Raw genomic sequence first — 13,418 nt, 5'->3', positions numbered from 1 at the left:
TGGTTCTAGCCACCCCTGCCTTAACATATGTTCTTATTATAATTTGTGGGCACTTATAAACTGTTTGTGCAGAAATATGAAAAATGCTGAGCCTTGTAAATACTGAATAATAATATATAAGCATTAGGATGGCATTGCTTTTAAATAATGTTTATCCATGCATGCTATTGTAAGTCAGTACACCTAACTTGTATAATGTTACTGCTCTCCTGTAAACAGAATATGTTTCCCTACTTACCTGGCAACATGCCTTGACATACAGCTACAGTCGGCCCATTGATATGTACAGGCTGTAGAGGCTTCAGTCTTAAAAACCATAAGAAAACCATGTTAAACCAGTCATAGCGAACATGCGAGTTAGGTGCTGGATCCCAGCAGTTTTGATGCCGGCGGTCAAAATACCAACAGCGGCATCCCAACAGTCAGAAACCTTTCCTGTAGACCAGCACTAACCCTCCCCCCTGCAGCCTAACCCTGACCCTCTCCCCCCGAAGCCTAACCATCCCTCCTGTATCCTAACGCCCTTCTTAGCCCTGCAGCCTAACCCAAACCCTCCCCCCAGTGCCTAGACCTAACCATAAAACTTACCGGCGGGATCCTGGCACCCCTGGGATACCGGCTGCTGTCAGAATTCCGGTGCCAGTATTCTGAGGGCCGTGTCCCGGCCTCCGGGATGGTAAATGCATCCCAAACATGGGATGTAGTCCGGAAGCCGACGGTCTAAATGCCGACTGTCGGCTTCTAGACACTGTAATCCCGACTAGGGACGAATAACAGGCGTCTAAATCTAGACGCTTGTCATTTGACCGACGTCGGGAGACCGGCGCCCGGCATCCCGATCGAGCGGATGCCGGGCACCGCAGTGGACAGCCGCGCGGGGGGGCGGAGGGTTAGGTTTAGGGCTCCCGGGCGGGACTTAGGGTTAGGCACCCCCCCGGGAGGTTAGAGATAGGCTAGTGGGTGGGGGGGTTAGGGTTAGGCACCCCCAAGGGGAGGTTAGGCTTAGGCACCCCCCTGGGGGACTTAGGTTTAGGCAGTGGGGTAGGGGGTTTAGGTTTAGGCACTTAGAGGGGGGCTTAGGGTTAGACACGGGGGGGGGAGGTTAGGGTTAGGCACCCTAAAGGAGGGTTAGGGTTAGGGAGTAGGATTAGATTAGTTTATACTTACCTTTAGGACGATCGGGATTTCCTCCTCTGTCGGGCAGCCGCTGTCGGGATTTGGAATACATATCACACCCCCGAAACATACTGTAATTACCCAGACGTATACATACTTTGCCACACCTAACTATCATTAATTGTCCAGAGAATAATTCACCCCTCATTTATAGATTACAAGCCCTTCAGACAAGACCTTCTTTCTCTTGATTGTTTAAGTTTTTCCTCTAATATAAAGAATTATATACATGAATAATAATAATCACAGATGAGATGGATGTTTACACACTACTGTAAAAGCAGTCAGGATATATAGCATAGCTGTACATATAGGCAATGCTGATGTCATTCATCATAGTGATAGTCCATCTGTGACCATTGCTTCATTTCTCATAATGCTTTCAGTCATGGAATGTATGTTCTTCCATAGTGCATTTTATTTTCCTTTGTCTGCGTGGAAAGTACTTAGTACACGGTAATGGAAATGATGTATGTCTACAAAAGCATATCAGCAACAGCTTATTGACTTAAAGCTGTGCAAATATAACACATAGCCCTGTCATCTATAATATTTCTAAAGAAAAAAAAGAGAATTTGATGTTACACTAATAGTGCCAAGCTTACATTTGTGTTACTAGGTGCTGGTCTCTGTTGTGCACACCATCCATCCATTCCAAACATTGTGACCTCTCATCCCTGGGAATTGCATATAGGCCCAAGTGTTGTGATAGCTGTAAGGCCCATATGACCTAGAGGCCCAGGTCATGTGTTACCAGTAATATAATGATGTACATCTGCGATTTACCTTTCTAAAAGCTACTAAATATCAGCCTACTATACCTTTTCTTGGCCTGTAATGTTTGCAGCTCTGTGGTTGTTGTCCAGTAAACATACAGGACCTGCATTTTGCAGTCCTACATGGTAATCTTCATTTGACTTCTAAAAAAATTAAATGTTTCCATTGTCTAAACTTAAAGAAATCTCCATAACACCCTAATTCACCAAACAGTAGTCCAAGCCATACTTAATTGCTAATGGAATAAAACAGCCAGCGAAGGATCTGGGACCTTATATTATCATTACAAAAGGGTGTTGTGATCATTTGAAGGTGATAGCCCATAGGCAAACGCAGGGGGGGGGCCCACACCATGACCACACTAGAAATAGTAATATAATAGAATATTAGTAATGCTGCATGTTCTTCTAAGTATCACAAATTAAACAATTAGCACCACCTGTGGATCTTTAACATGTCTCCTGTGCATCAACTAGGAGATCTCGAAAATATGCACTGTTAGTGGTGCACTGCTACAGACCATCAATAGGGTTCATTATTAATACCGTATAATAATACACTATCCCGTGCCTAACAAGACCAATATGTACATATATATCCAGAGCAGTGCTAGGTTTTGCTCCCCCAGACTCCCGGACTTCCTCCCATACTCTGGAATGGTGCCCACATCTGAAACAAAAACATTCAGTCAAGATGGCCCTACTGCTGCATTTAATGGCTTAGTGTGATCACTGATCCTGTGTATGCTGGAATTATGACACTCAAAAGTTCAAAACACTTTGTATGATGCATATTAAAGCTGGATAAGTGCTAATTATGCCCTCTGCATGGACTGGCCACACTCGTAAAATCAAGCATTTGGAACCCCCCCCCCCTTGAGAAATCCTGCGTTTGCCACTGATAGCCTATGTTTTTATTATGTTGCTAAACCGTTTGGTTTAGCATGTTGAATATGGTTTAGCACAGGCATGTCAAACTCAAAATACCAACCGGGCCGAATATTCAAGGTCTTAAGAGTGTGTGGGCCGCAACAAAAAAAAGTCTTATATGCAATTTTGAAAGGTTTTAATAAAAACCAATGCAGTGCCCCTGTAGTAGTGCCCTTTATGCAATGCCCCATGAATTTGTGCCCATTATGCAGTGCCCTAGTAGTGCCCATTATGCAGTGCCCCAGTAATGACCCTTATTTTGTGCCCCCAGTAATTTCCCTAGTAGTGCCCCTTATGCATTGCCCCCAGTAATGCCCCTTATGCAGTGCCCCCAGTATTGTCCCTAGTAGTGCCCCTTATGCAGAGCCCCCAGTAATTTCCTTAGTAGTGCCCCTTATGCAGAGCCCCCAGTAATGTCCTTTGCTGTGCCCCCTCCCAGCATAGAACAGGCCCCACTCACCTGTGCAGTACTTACCTTTCTTCACGATGGCTGCTGGGCACCGCTCCAGTCCACGTCGTCTTCACTCCCACCGTCCCGCGTAGACGCTGCCGCTGACTGGATCTAATTAGATCCAGAGCGACAGGCGCAGGCCCCTCTTATCGCAGGAGACGCGGGTGATGTCATGACGCCACTGCACGCTGCATCACTGTTAACGCTGGCCTCTGAAGCATTCAGGGGCTTCTGATCGCTTCAGAGACCAGCGTTGCCAGCTTTAAATAAAGCAAACACTGCCCGATCAGAGCTGAAACTACTCCACTTTTATCCCTCCACGGCTTGATACATCCCCCCTGTAGTCCTAATCTTAAGGCTTCGAACATGGCTGGTGTGTGGGCCGCATGTTATATATATGTGGGCCCACACTGTTGGGCCTCATAAAATGTTTATTCAGGCCACATGTTTGACATGCCTGGTTTAGCATGTTGAAATACTTGCACTTGGTGGATTTTTTCCTAAATCAAAAAACCCCCCACAAACTGTGGTGTAAAAAATCTATAGTGTCTCTACTTCTGACTCACAGCCCCCTCAACTGGCCTGGGTCAGGTCTTCTTCTGTACAGTTAATGAGGGGAATTTTGCATCTTCCAATTGCCTTTCAGAGAATCGTCTTTTTACGTGCCCTTTACACTGCACAAAACAAAGCTTTAAACACACAAGTACCAATTGTAATATACAGTAAATGTGTTCCTCATTCTTATGACTAAATTAAGCCATATTTGAGGCTAAACTAAGCAATGTTTTAGGAGGAAGGAAACCCTAATGAAAAGGATGGTTCTAACGTGGTAGCAGGTTGGACTTGAGAAAAGTCTCTTTAGAGGTTATGTAATATGTATAGAGATATATTTGAGATAAAACAGATTCCAGACAAATCTTTTTATTTATCATTAGCATAAGTAAAGATGATTAAGCTGTGTAATGGGAATTTTAAAATACATGAGATGCTTTTCTTACAAGACCTGGTACCTGTAACTATAATTCATACTTACCTACTCTCCGGGAAGGTACGGGAGACTACTGATTTTTCATGTAATCCCCCAGACCTCCAGATGAGTGGGTGGATCTTCCACATCCTGGCAACTTCATAGTAAAGTGGGCAGGATGGGGACATAACATCGGGAATCATGGGTCCATAGGTCCCCACGGATCAGCCTAATGATTTAAACAGCTCTATCCACCCCCCCCATCCCCCCCCCCAAAGTGGTCAGCTGCATTTCCTCTCCTGGAGAGGAGAATTGAAAAGTAGGCGAGCGTGCTATAATTAGCAAAGGATACTATGGGGGTTATTATTCCAGGAAAATGATCCGTTGGTTATTTTTAGCTTCATGTGATATATTTGTTTCTTGCTCTGTAAAGCCATTACGACAGTGGGACATTTCTTTCTCATCAGCACAAGTAGAATTTTATGAAAAGTTGAACTGGAACTCTTTATATGCTCAGATTTGTAACTATGTCATAACATTCATATCGTAGTATGTTTATTATCAGCATGCCAACAATATGATGTAAGGGTGCCCACACATATACCGATGTGCTCACGATACGATTTTATGGCCAATTTACTCATGAACTTTCACGGGAGCTCCCTTGCCGTCGTGATCACGATTTGGAGTTAAAAATGTCCAATCTGACTAAAGATCTATCTTGCAGCCAACGCATTGTATCCCAGATTGGCTAATCTGCCCTGCAGCACGGCAGATCAGAAGATGCGATGTACGACGAGCGGGGACGCGCATCGGCATCATGCTCGTGAGTATAAACTCACGATTTGAACTTTTTTTACCCGATTCGTCGTCACGATTCGTCGAAATCGGCCAGATCGTGTAAAATGTCGCTATGTGTGTGGGCACCTTAAGAGATTAGATGATATAGGAGTTTGTAATGTGCATCCTAGCTCCACTTCTGCATTCAATATAGTATACTACTTCATTGGACCTACCGTGCCTTTAGTAGACACCCGTGATTGAAGCCTTCAGACTGCTGTATTCTCATCACTCCGCTGTGTGAGCTGTTCTTTGGTCTAACATCCTGACACAAGTAAACATAAAGACAAAATCACAGCTAGTGTCAAATAATTGTCTTATTTGCGCTGCTATTAAGATGCAATGACTAAAAATAAGGTTGCCTGTCCATCAAAGGCTGTGTACGGTTTTAGGTTCTGGTGCCTATGATAATAATTTTCAGGTTAAGTGTGTCTGTTTTTCCTTATGTTTAACAGGTCTTTATCTCACTATATGTTGGCACATAAATGTGCTGATTACGTTAGAAGCAAAGCCAGCCACTGGATAAAACAAATGCTCTTTTCCGTACGGCCGCAGCAGCCTGCTTACTAGCATTGTTAATGCAAAAATCCGCCAATGTGGAACATCAGTGTGTCTGCATGTGGAAGTCTGTCCCAGCCACTGATTTTTTTGTTGTCCGTAGCATTAGTATCAGGACTTGCTCCCACCTAGTGCTGGGTGCAAATGATCCATCAGAGACAGGCCTTCCATCTGCACCCGCACACTACAACTGTGCATGGAGGTCATCTTACACGCCCATTAAACTCCCACGGGACAGATTAGTTCCATGTATTAGCATAGTCGCTGACCAGAAACGTTCATTTCAATGAAACAGTGCTGCATCAACAGACGGATCAATCCGAACGCATATGCAAACTCCGTTCTTGTGTGTATGCCTTCTCAAGTGCATGGGCAGTCAGCGACTTATGTCCTCACAAGCGTACAATCTATAGCTTGTGGAAATATTGAGAATACCCTTCTAACTACCACTTATGGTGCGGAGTGATCAAACAGCAGATTATATCACTGATATAGGGACAGATGTATCAAGCCTTAGACAGATATAAAGTGCTTCTAACTGTTGTTTATCTAGCACAGTTTGAAATGAAAGAAGCTGATTTATTACTTTGGGTAACTACTCAACTTTTATCCCTCCACGACTTGATACATCTCCCCTGTAGTCCTAATCTTAAGGCTGTGTTTGAGCAACTATGAAGTACTGAAGTGTGAGCAATTATGACTACATCATTTTTAATTCTCCAAATTACATCCAAAGTGCAAACAAACATCCAAGAACAATATCCGTGTTTACACTGCTTAATGTGTTTGCAAAGTCATTAACTAAGTTCAGGATCTACTAATAGAGAACAGTGTAGAAATACACAATACCAATCCATGCAGTCACTCTACCTGTCTTCCAGTGACGAGCATTATTAAACGCATTGCAATTTTCAGAGTGGTCAATATGTGACTCACAGAGAAAGTACATGTGCACACAGTCACCATCTACTGGTCAGTTGTGTTTATTAGACTTACAAATATATGCACTCAGAATGTAACTGAGAACACTGATCACAGGGCTCAGACTGAAACCTTTCAAACTTATATAGTCATTAGCTATCAAACTGAGTAGTCTGCTGCATCCATCTCATCAGCTGTTCCTGTCATCTTGTCAGTGAATCTCAGGCTTTAGGACATATGACGTGCAGAGAGGACTATTTCATTTCAAATAAAACTGTGTGTGTGTCTGTTCATGTGGTAGGGAATATGGATTGTATGGTCCATTGGGGGGAAGGCATTGATATAAATTATTACATGTTATCTCTACCACCATTTAATAATCAAAAAACAGTTAGTGCAACAATCATTTTATAGTATTTCTTATTATTGTAAATACACTTATGGGGATGCAGCGTTACTTCTCACTGTGCATGCTCTGAAGCCAAGCATACGCCTGTACAGGCCATTCAGAGTCATGCACATCTCAGTCGTATATTCATTAGCGGCTGAATGGGCATAACTGAGTGGTAAAGGAGCGATCACACATAGGCTAAGTTTCCTGGCACAAAGTATAGGGCAAGTGCATGTTGATATTGATGAACACTATCACAGCAAACATATGGCTAGGGGCCTGTGCGGCCTCATAGATGCGTGCAACTCATCATACGGGTGAACAGACACATTTTGGGGTATATTTACTATAGTGCGAGTTTACAAAAGTGGAGGTGTTGCTCATAGCCACCAATCAGATTCAACTTCTCATGTATCTAGTATCTTCTAGACTATGATAGCTAGAATCTGATTGGCTGCTATGGGCAACACCTCCACTTTTGTAAATCCGCACCTTAGTAAATATACCCCTTAGTGAGTACAACCAATGTGAGTGTAATTGCGGCCGATCTGCCTGTAGTCCCATAGTGCATTAGGAATGACTTTTCTATTTGAATTTTCTTTCAGTAAAATAAATGTCAATAACTTTCTTTTCTATTTTATTAATCTTGAAGTATAAAGTATCAACCAAAGATATGTACTTAAACTGTTGTTGCTAAATATAGGCTTTTGTTGTTGTTTTTTTACAGCAGTAACCCACATTTTTGAAAGGGCTTCTTGGCTGTGACGCTCTGAGATCCCATCTGTACGTGCCTGTCCTCACTTACATGCTCCTCTTGGCTGTGCTGGAATAGACATGTCACTGAGAAATTGAGTTGGTGCGGAGAGTTGGGGCACAGGCTTCCTGAGCGTCCATCAGCATGTGCCAAGTCTTGGAGCGGCCGATGTAATCTTGGGCTCCTTCCAACATACAAGCACATTATTATTATATTTAAGGTCAGTTTATTGCTTTTAGTCATAACTCAAGTATTAAAGTGTATGTAGCATCTGTACCATAACATTTCATTGCATGCAGTTTTAGGCTTTTGATTTTATAAATCCTCTTATTATGACTTATGTATATGTTTCATATTTTTATGAGAATGTTGATCAAATGCTGATCTAGGATGCCTAGAAAATAAGTCCAGTATTATGTACTAAAGTCAGTTATAGTTCCATTTATTATTTCATTCTTCATACTTGCAGAATAATTAAAGTGTCTAATGATCAAACAATTTTAAATCTAAATAACACACAGAAAATCCTAGAAAATATCCCTGGCAGTTCTGTGTGTGTTATGCACCTTAAGGGTTAATAGTTGTTTTACTGTCACCATATTGCATCTCCTTGGAACAGTAACAGTAGTCTTGGCTGGGGTGGGTGATGGGTATATGGGGTGAGGGTGCTGTGACTACTTTCTTTTCAGACTGTATCTATACACTCAGCTGCAGTCTCCAGCTCACACGTAGGCTGGTTAGAAACAGCTTTGTTCCAGAATCCAACAGACTTGATAAAAATAATCAGTAAATAAATTAGTCATACAAATTAAAATTAAGTGTGTGGAGTTCCCCTATATGGAATCTAGCTCCCGAACAATAAGATCTTCAGTCTCTCTTAATGAGTATGCAGAAGACCTGTCCCAATCAGCCAGTTATACCCCTTTCAGACATACTGATATTCCTGGGAATTTGGCCTGCCTCGGACAAATTCCCGGGATCTTGTGTATGTCTGAAAGGTACCTACCCAGGAACACGTTCCCGTGTAACCGACCCTCCAATTGACCAGGGAATTTCCCAGGAGTTAAGTTCTGGGAAATTACCCTGCTCATATCTGAATGGTGCTACTCGGGAATTTACTCCCGGGCTGCACCAAGCAGCTTTTACATTGAGTGGGCAGTGCAGAGCGTCCTATAGGACGCTCAGCGCTGCCGCTCAAAACCACCCGCGCCAGTGGCTGTGTCGCTTTTGTCACGCTGGGAGGCGGTTTTCTGGAAGCTGAGGCCAGAGGCTGCGGGAGGAAACGGAGGCGAGGGGCCTGAATGTACGACCTCTGCATCCACGGGTCTTGGTCGTTGGCGAGACCTAGTCAAAGGTGCGGAATCTAACCCACGAGATGGTATTCGCCAGTGACCCCACCAATCGGGATATGGGCTTGAGCTGCACCTCGTAAGCAGGTCGCGGTCCTTTGACTAGGTGACCAAAGCCTGCGGGAAAAAGGAGAAACGAACACTCGTGGCCCAAAGGGTCTGTGCCAGTAAGGGGCACGTAGGGACACTGTACTTGAGGTACAAGGAAGTGTGCACTGCAGACACACTCTACCGGGTTGCCGGTCAGAAAGAGTGCACCACGGTGCAATACTGTAACACGTAGGTAGAGACCACAGAGTCCAGTAACGAGGTGGGTAGTGGTACTGGAGCCAGCCAGAGATTATGACACTGGAGAAGTGGATACGTATAACTACACAGGCTGTGATGGTAAAGCACTGGTGAAATGGATAGTATACTGCACACAGGTGAGGTGATAACGCACTGACAATATAGCTGCACACAGGCTGAGGTGGTAAAGCACTGGTGAGATGAATGATATAGCTGCACACAGGCTGAGGTGGTAAAGCACTGGTGAGATGAATGATATAGCTGTATACAGGCTGAGATGGTAAAGCACTGATGAGATGAATGATATAGCTGCACACAGGCTGAGATGGTAAAGCACTGATGAGATGAATGGTATAGCTGCACACAGGAATAGATCACTGGAAGCAAGGGAACGAGAGACCACTAGTAACACTAGCAGCGACAATGGTTGTTCAGGCAACTACCTGATACACAGGAGCCGGAGATATACCCCTGGAAGCCCACTGATTGGTCCACAGCATCAGCTGACCGGCCAGACTGTCAGGGGAGGAAAAGCAGTCAGAGCAGGAAGTGTCATGGCGGCGCCCATGACAGGGACTCCGATCCCCGTGCACCAGGCCGCCCGGGACACAGCATCAGGGAGAATGCTCAGCACCTCCCACGTCGCCGCACGAGCCGCCCGACTGCCCGGGAAGTCAGAGGAAGCCGGCGGGACGGTAAGGGACGGCTCATCCCCGGCTGAACTCTGACAGCTTTAGATCGAGTCAGCGACCTTGGCCGGGTCCTCAGGCACAGAGAACCCCACCGGACGCCACCCACCGGCGCTGGAGACCACCGACGGGTCTCTGCCACAGCGGGCCGCCCGCACTCCCGCTGGACCACCAGGGCAAATAGGGAATAAAACAAAATAAAAAATGGCTGCATTGTGATTGGCCGGCTGCCTGCTGCATTTTGATGACATCATCAGCGGCAGCCGGAGAGGGGATAGGCTAGGAGGGGCAGACGGAAGAGGAGAGGCAGGTAATCTGAAAAACCCGGCTTATGTCTGAAAGGGGTATACCTGGGAATTTCCCGGGTAGACACTGTAGTGTGAAAGGGGGTTCTCGACCAAATACCCAGGAATTTGCACAGGAGAAATTCCCGGGTCTGAGCAGGAAATTTTCCGGGTCGTATGTCTGAAAGGGGTATTATTGGAGATGTTAATTTAAAGAATAAAACAAATATGTGGTGTAACTCCTTTGGTAAGTATAACTGTACCCCTTACTCTTCATTCAATCACTGAGATAGAAGCAGTAACATCATGATAAAGCTGCTTCCAATTTGTACGCAGTGGTTGTGTGAAAATATGCAAATGTTGGAGCTGCCGGGAATTTGTATTGAGACACCCACCGGTGCCTTTGCAAACCCAAGCGACACAGATCAGTCGATTATTGGGCTTCTGAGTAACCCTATGGTCACACAGAATTGTGGGAACTGAAACGCTGGAGCCATTTTCACTATGTACGGGGTCGCAGACGGGGACACTTCCAAACAATGGTTACGACATGTCTGCATTTGAGTCGCCACCTCCCCGTTGCCGCCCACAAACTGTCCCTGCAAGTTACATGTCAATCACTTTGTGAATAAATTCTCCCAGCGAGCGACAGTGAAAATGAAATGAGAAAATCACAGATAATCGCTGTAACTGAGTTATCGGCATTTCCTCCATCTCTGAATCAGGCCCAGTAGGCTAGTCTTCTGGTGCCGCCTATTTCAGACAATTTGCGCCATCTTAGCCCCCCCGTATAATGCCACAAATAGCCTCAAATTGCGGCTGTAAACAGCAGGGGTGGGCCACGAGGATGAGAATGCGGCTCCACGTTCCCCAACCATTGCACTGGATTGCCCCCTCCGGTACTCTTCTGGAGGGGGTAAAGTGAAAGTGGTGTGGCTTTGCAGTAGGCGCGATCTGAGTTCTACCACTTTTTTCCTTCCGCAATGTAGGGCATATAAATGACTACACTAAATATTACTTGTCTATCTGTAACTGTTCATGAGTTACTATGCTGTTCCGTTACACTTACTGCCTTATTGTAACACAGGAGCTGTTATTCTAGGACTGTAATAGATCAGCTGCTTTAACTAATGACCACAAACAGAATAGTAAGTGATGTAATATGCAGTACACTTGTCATACTATGTCAGCAATAAGCGTGGAATCAATATTTAGGATGAACCTTTGAACAATGATCATACATTTTTAAAATGTCTTAATGTTTCCTGATAATCCTATTTAATCACTTCCGTGCATCATCTTACAGAATGCCTTTAACATTAAGATTTTAAAATTGCTGAATATTCACCTCCGTAAACACACAAAGATTTAGCAATATGAAAACAATACTTTACTCGTACCCCTTTAAATGACACCGGGCCAGATTCAGAGATGGATACAATGCCTTGGAGCGATTATAGGTGGTCTGTGCATGCAAACCAGAGGGGGGGAACGTTTAGCGCATCCAATAGCCAAGTTAAGTATATAATAAATGTATCTTATAGTCAAATCTAGATGTGATTAAAATAGAGACACAATGTTAATGATGAATTTATATATTTAACAAAGTTTATATACTACCTAATAACGGTATAACATACAACAAATAACAATAGACATAGACAAGACTGTGTGTGTGAAAAAATATATTTATACTTCCTTTGTATATGAAAGTCCTAATAGAGTGATACGCTAGCTAGCGTTTTACTCACATCCGTTGATGAAAGCTAAAATTGATTGCCAGTGGGATTTTAACCCTCCGGATATATGGTAGGCCTCTACCTCCCGTGTATGTGTCCTGTATGTATTGCTGTATTGTATCCAATGCCCATTATAGGCGTGCTGGCGATTCCTGTAAGTACAGGTTGACAAGTTTGTCCGCTATGGACGAAGTGATAGGTCCTGTAAATACAGGTTTTCCTTGATGGTGATACGCTTCCTCTGGTTGAATTCCTCCGTTGGATTCAGTTCCCTCCGGAGTCCCGATGAGCTGGTCGTCTGCCGGCAGACTACCGGTCACAGCCGTGTGTAGCGCTGGTGGCTGTTCCAGGATCAATGTGCTCTGCGATCTACGCGTTTCGCCTGTAAAGGCTTCTTCAGGATTGCATGCGTCTGAGTCACACTGTACATCCGTCACGTTTGACTACCGATGTTGCTCACAGTTAAGATTTATCCGTAAAGTGATTAACAGGCAGGGAAAGTTGGGTAGGAACGCGGAGGTGGCAACTCAAACGCAGACTTGTCGCAACCAGTTTTGGGGAGTGTCTTTGTCTGCGATTGCGATCCCGTGCGCTGTGAGAATGGCTCCAGCGGCTCAGTTCCCACTGTAAATCTGTACAACCATAGGCCGATTATTATCGACTAATCTGCGGCCGGGCTGTGTCATTGTATGCAGTTGCTTGGGTTTGAGAAGCCGCCGCAGGTGTCTTTATACAAATGCCAGCGGCTGCAACATTTGTATATTTTTGTGTTGCCGCTGCTTACAAATTCGTATCAGGGGTGGTGACATTGGCGTCCATCACTGAATCAGGCCCACAGTTACCTTTTTATTCTTTATTCTTGTACATTGTGCCACCATAAGTTTCTGTGGCCTAAGGCTGTTATACCATAACATTGTCTTATAATGCTCGAGGGTGACAACTGAAAAGTCTTAATAGAAATATGGAAGTATTTATGTATATATATAGCCATTATCTTTTACCATTGCCACATTTTAACATTTTATATACTTAGGGGTATATATATACGAAATGCACGAAAGTGCAGTTTTTTTTTTTTGAAGTGGAGATGTTGCCCATAGCAACTCAGATTCTACTTATCATTTAGCAAGCACCTTCTAGAAGGTAACAGGTAGAATCTTGTTGCTATGGGCAACAACTCCACTTATAAAAACCTGCACTTTAGTAATTATACCTCTCAGTATTACAAAAGAAATTTACAAGGTAATTTACAAGGCACATTTGATTTGAAAAAGTGTTGGGGACAAATGGTTTAATCTGCACAAA

At 44.1% G+C, this 13,418-nt stretch overlaps 2 protein-coding genes across 3 annotated transcripts in view; one reads left to right on the top strand and one right to left on the bottom strand.

Moving 5' to 3' along the window:
- The window catches only part of LOC148540795 (uncharacterized), a 30,065-nt gene that overhangs the window by 1,641 nt on the left and 15,006 nt on the right, over positions 1-13,418 (bottom strand). Inside the window, exons 1-3 of one of the 2 annotated variants that reach the window (XM_088481850.1) lie at positions 6,569-6,620; positions 5,317-5,405; positions 239-306 (exon numbers count right to left, since the gene is read on the bottom strand). In XM_088481850.1, the coding sequence (XP_088337976.1) occupies positions 239-306; positions 5,317-5,405; positions 6,569-6,601 (190 nt within the window). In that variant the 5' untranslated portion in view covers positions 6,602-6,620. Of the gene's footprint in view, positions 1-238; positions 307-5,316; positions 5,406-6,568; positions 6,621-7,815; positions 7,949-13,418 lie in introns of those variants that run through there. The other variant, XM_088481840.1, reaches the window with a different exon arrangement.
- PIGC (phosphatidylinositol glycan anchor biosynthesis class C) overlaps positions 1-13,418 on the top strand; it is a 57,119-nt gene that overhangs the window by 30,867 nt on the left and 12,834 nt on the right. Inside the window, exon 2 of the mRNA XM_088481828.1 lies at positions 7,738-7,984. The gene's annotated coding sequence lies outside the window, so the exon portion shown is untranslated. The remainder of the gene's footprint in view (positions 1-7,737; positions 7,985-13,418) is intronic.

The sequence above is a fragment of the Taudactylus pleione genome, unplaced genomic scaffold (assembly GCF_031769625.1).
Source record: "Taudactylus pleione unplaced genomic scaffold, aTauple2 ptg000017l, whole genome shotgun sequence".
NCBI classification, from domain to species: Eukaryota; Metazoa; Chordata; class Amphibia; order Anura; family Myobatrachidae; genus Taudactylus; species Taudactylus pleione.
Note: the sequence above shows the minus strand (reverse complement) of the source record. Positions and strands in the feature narration are given on the sequence as shown.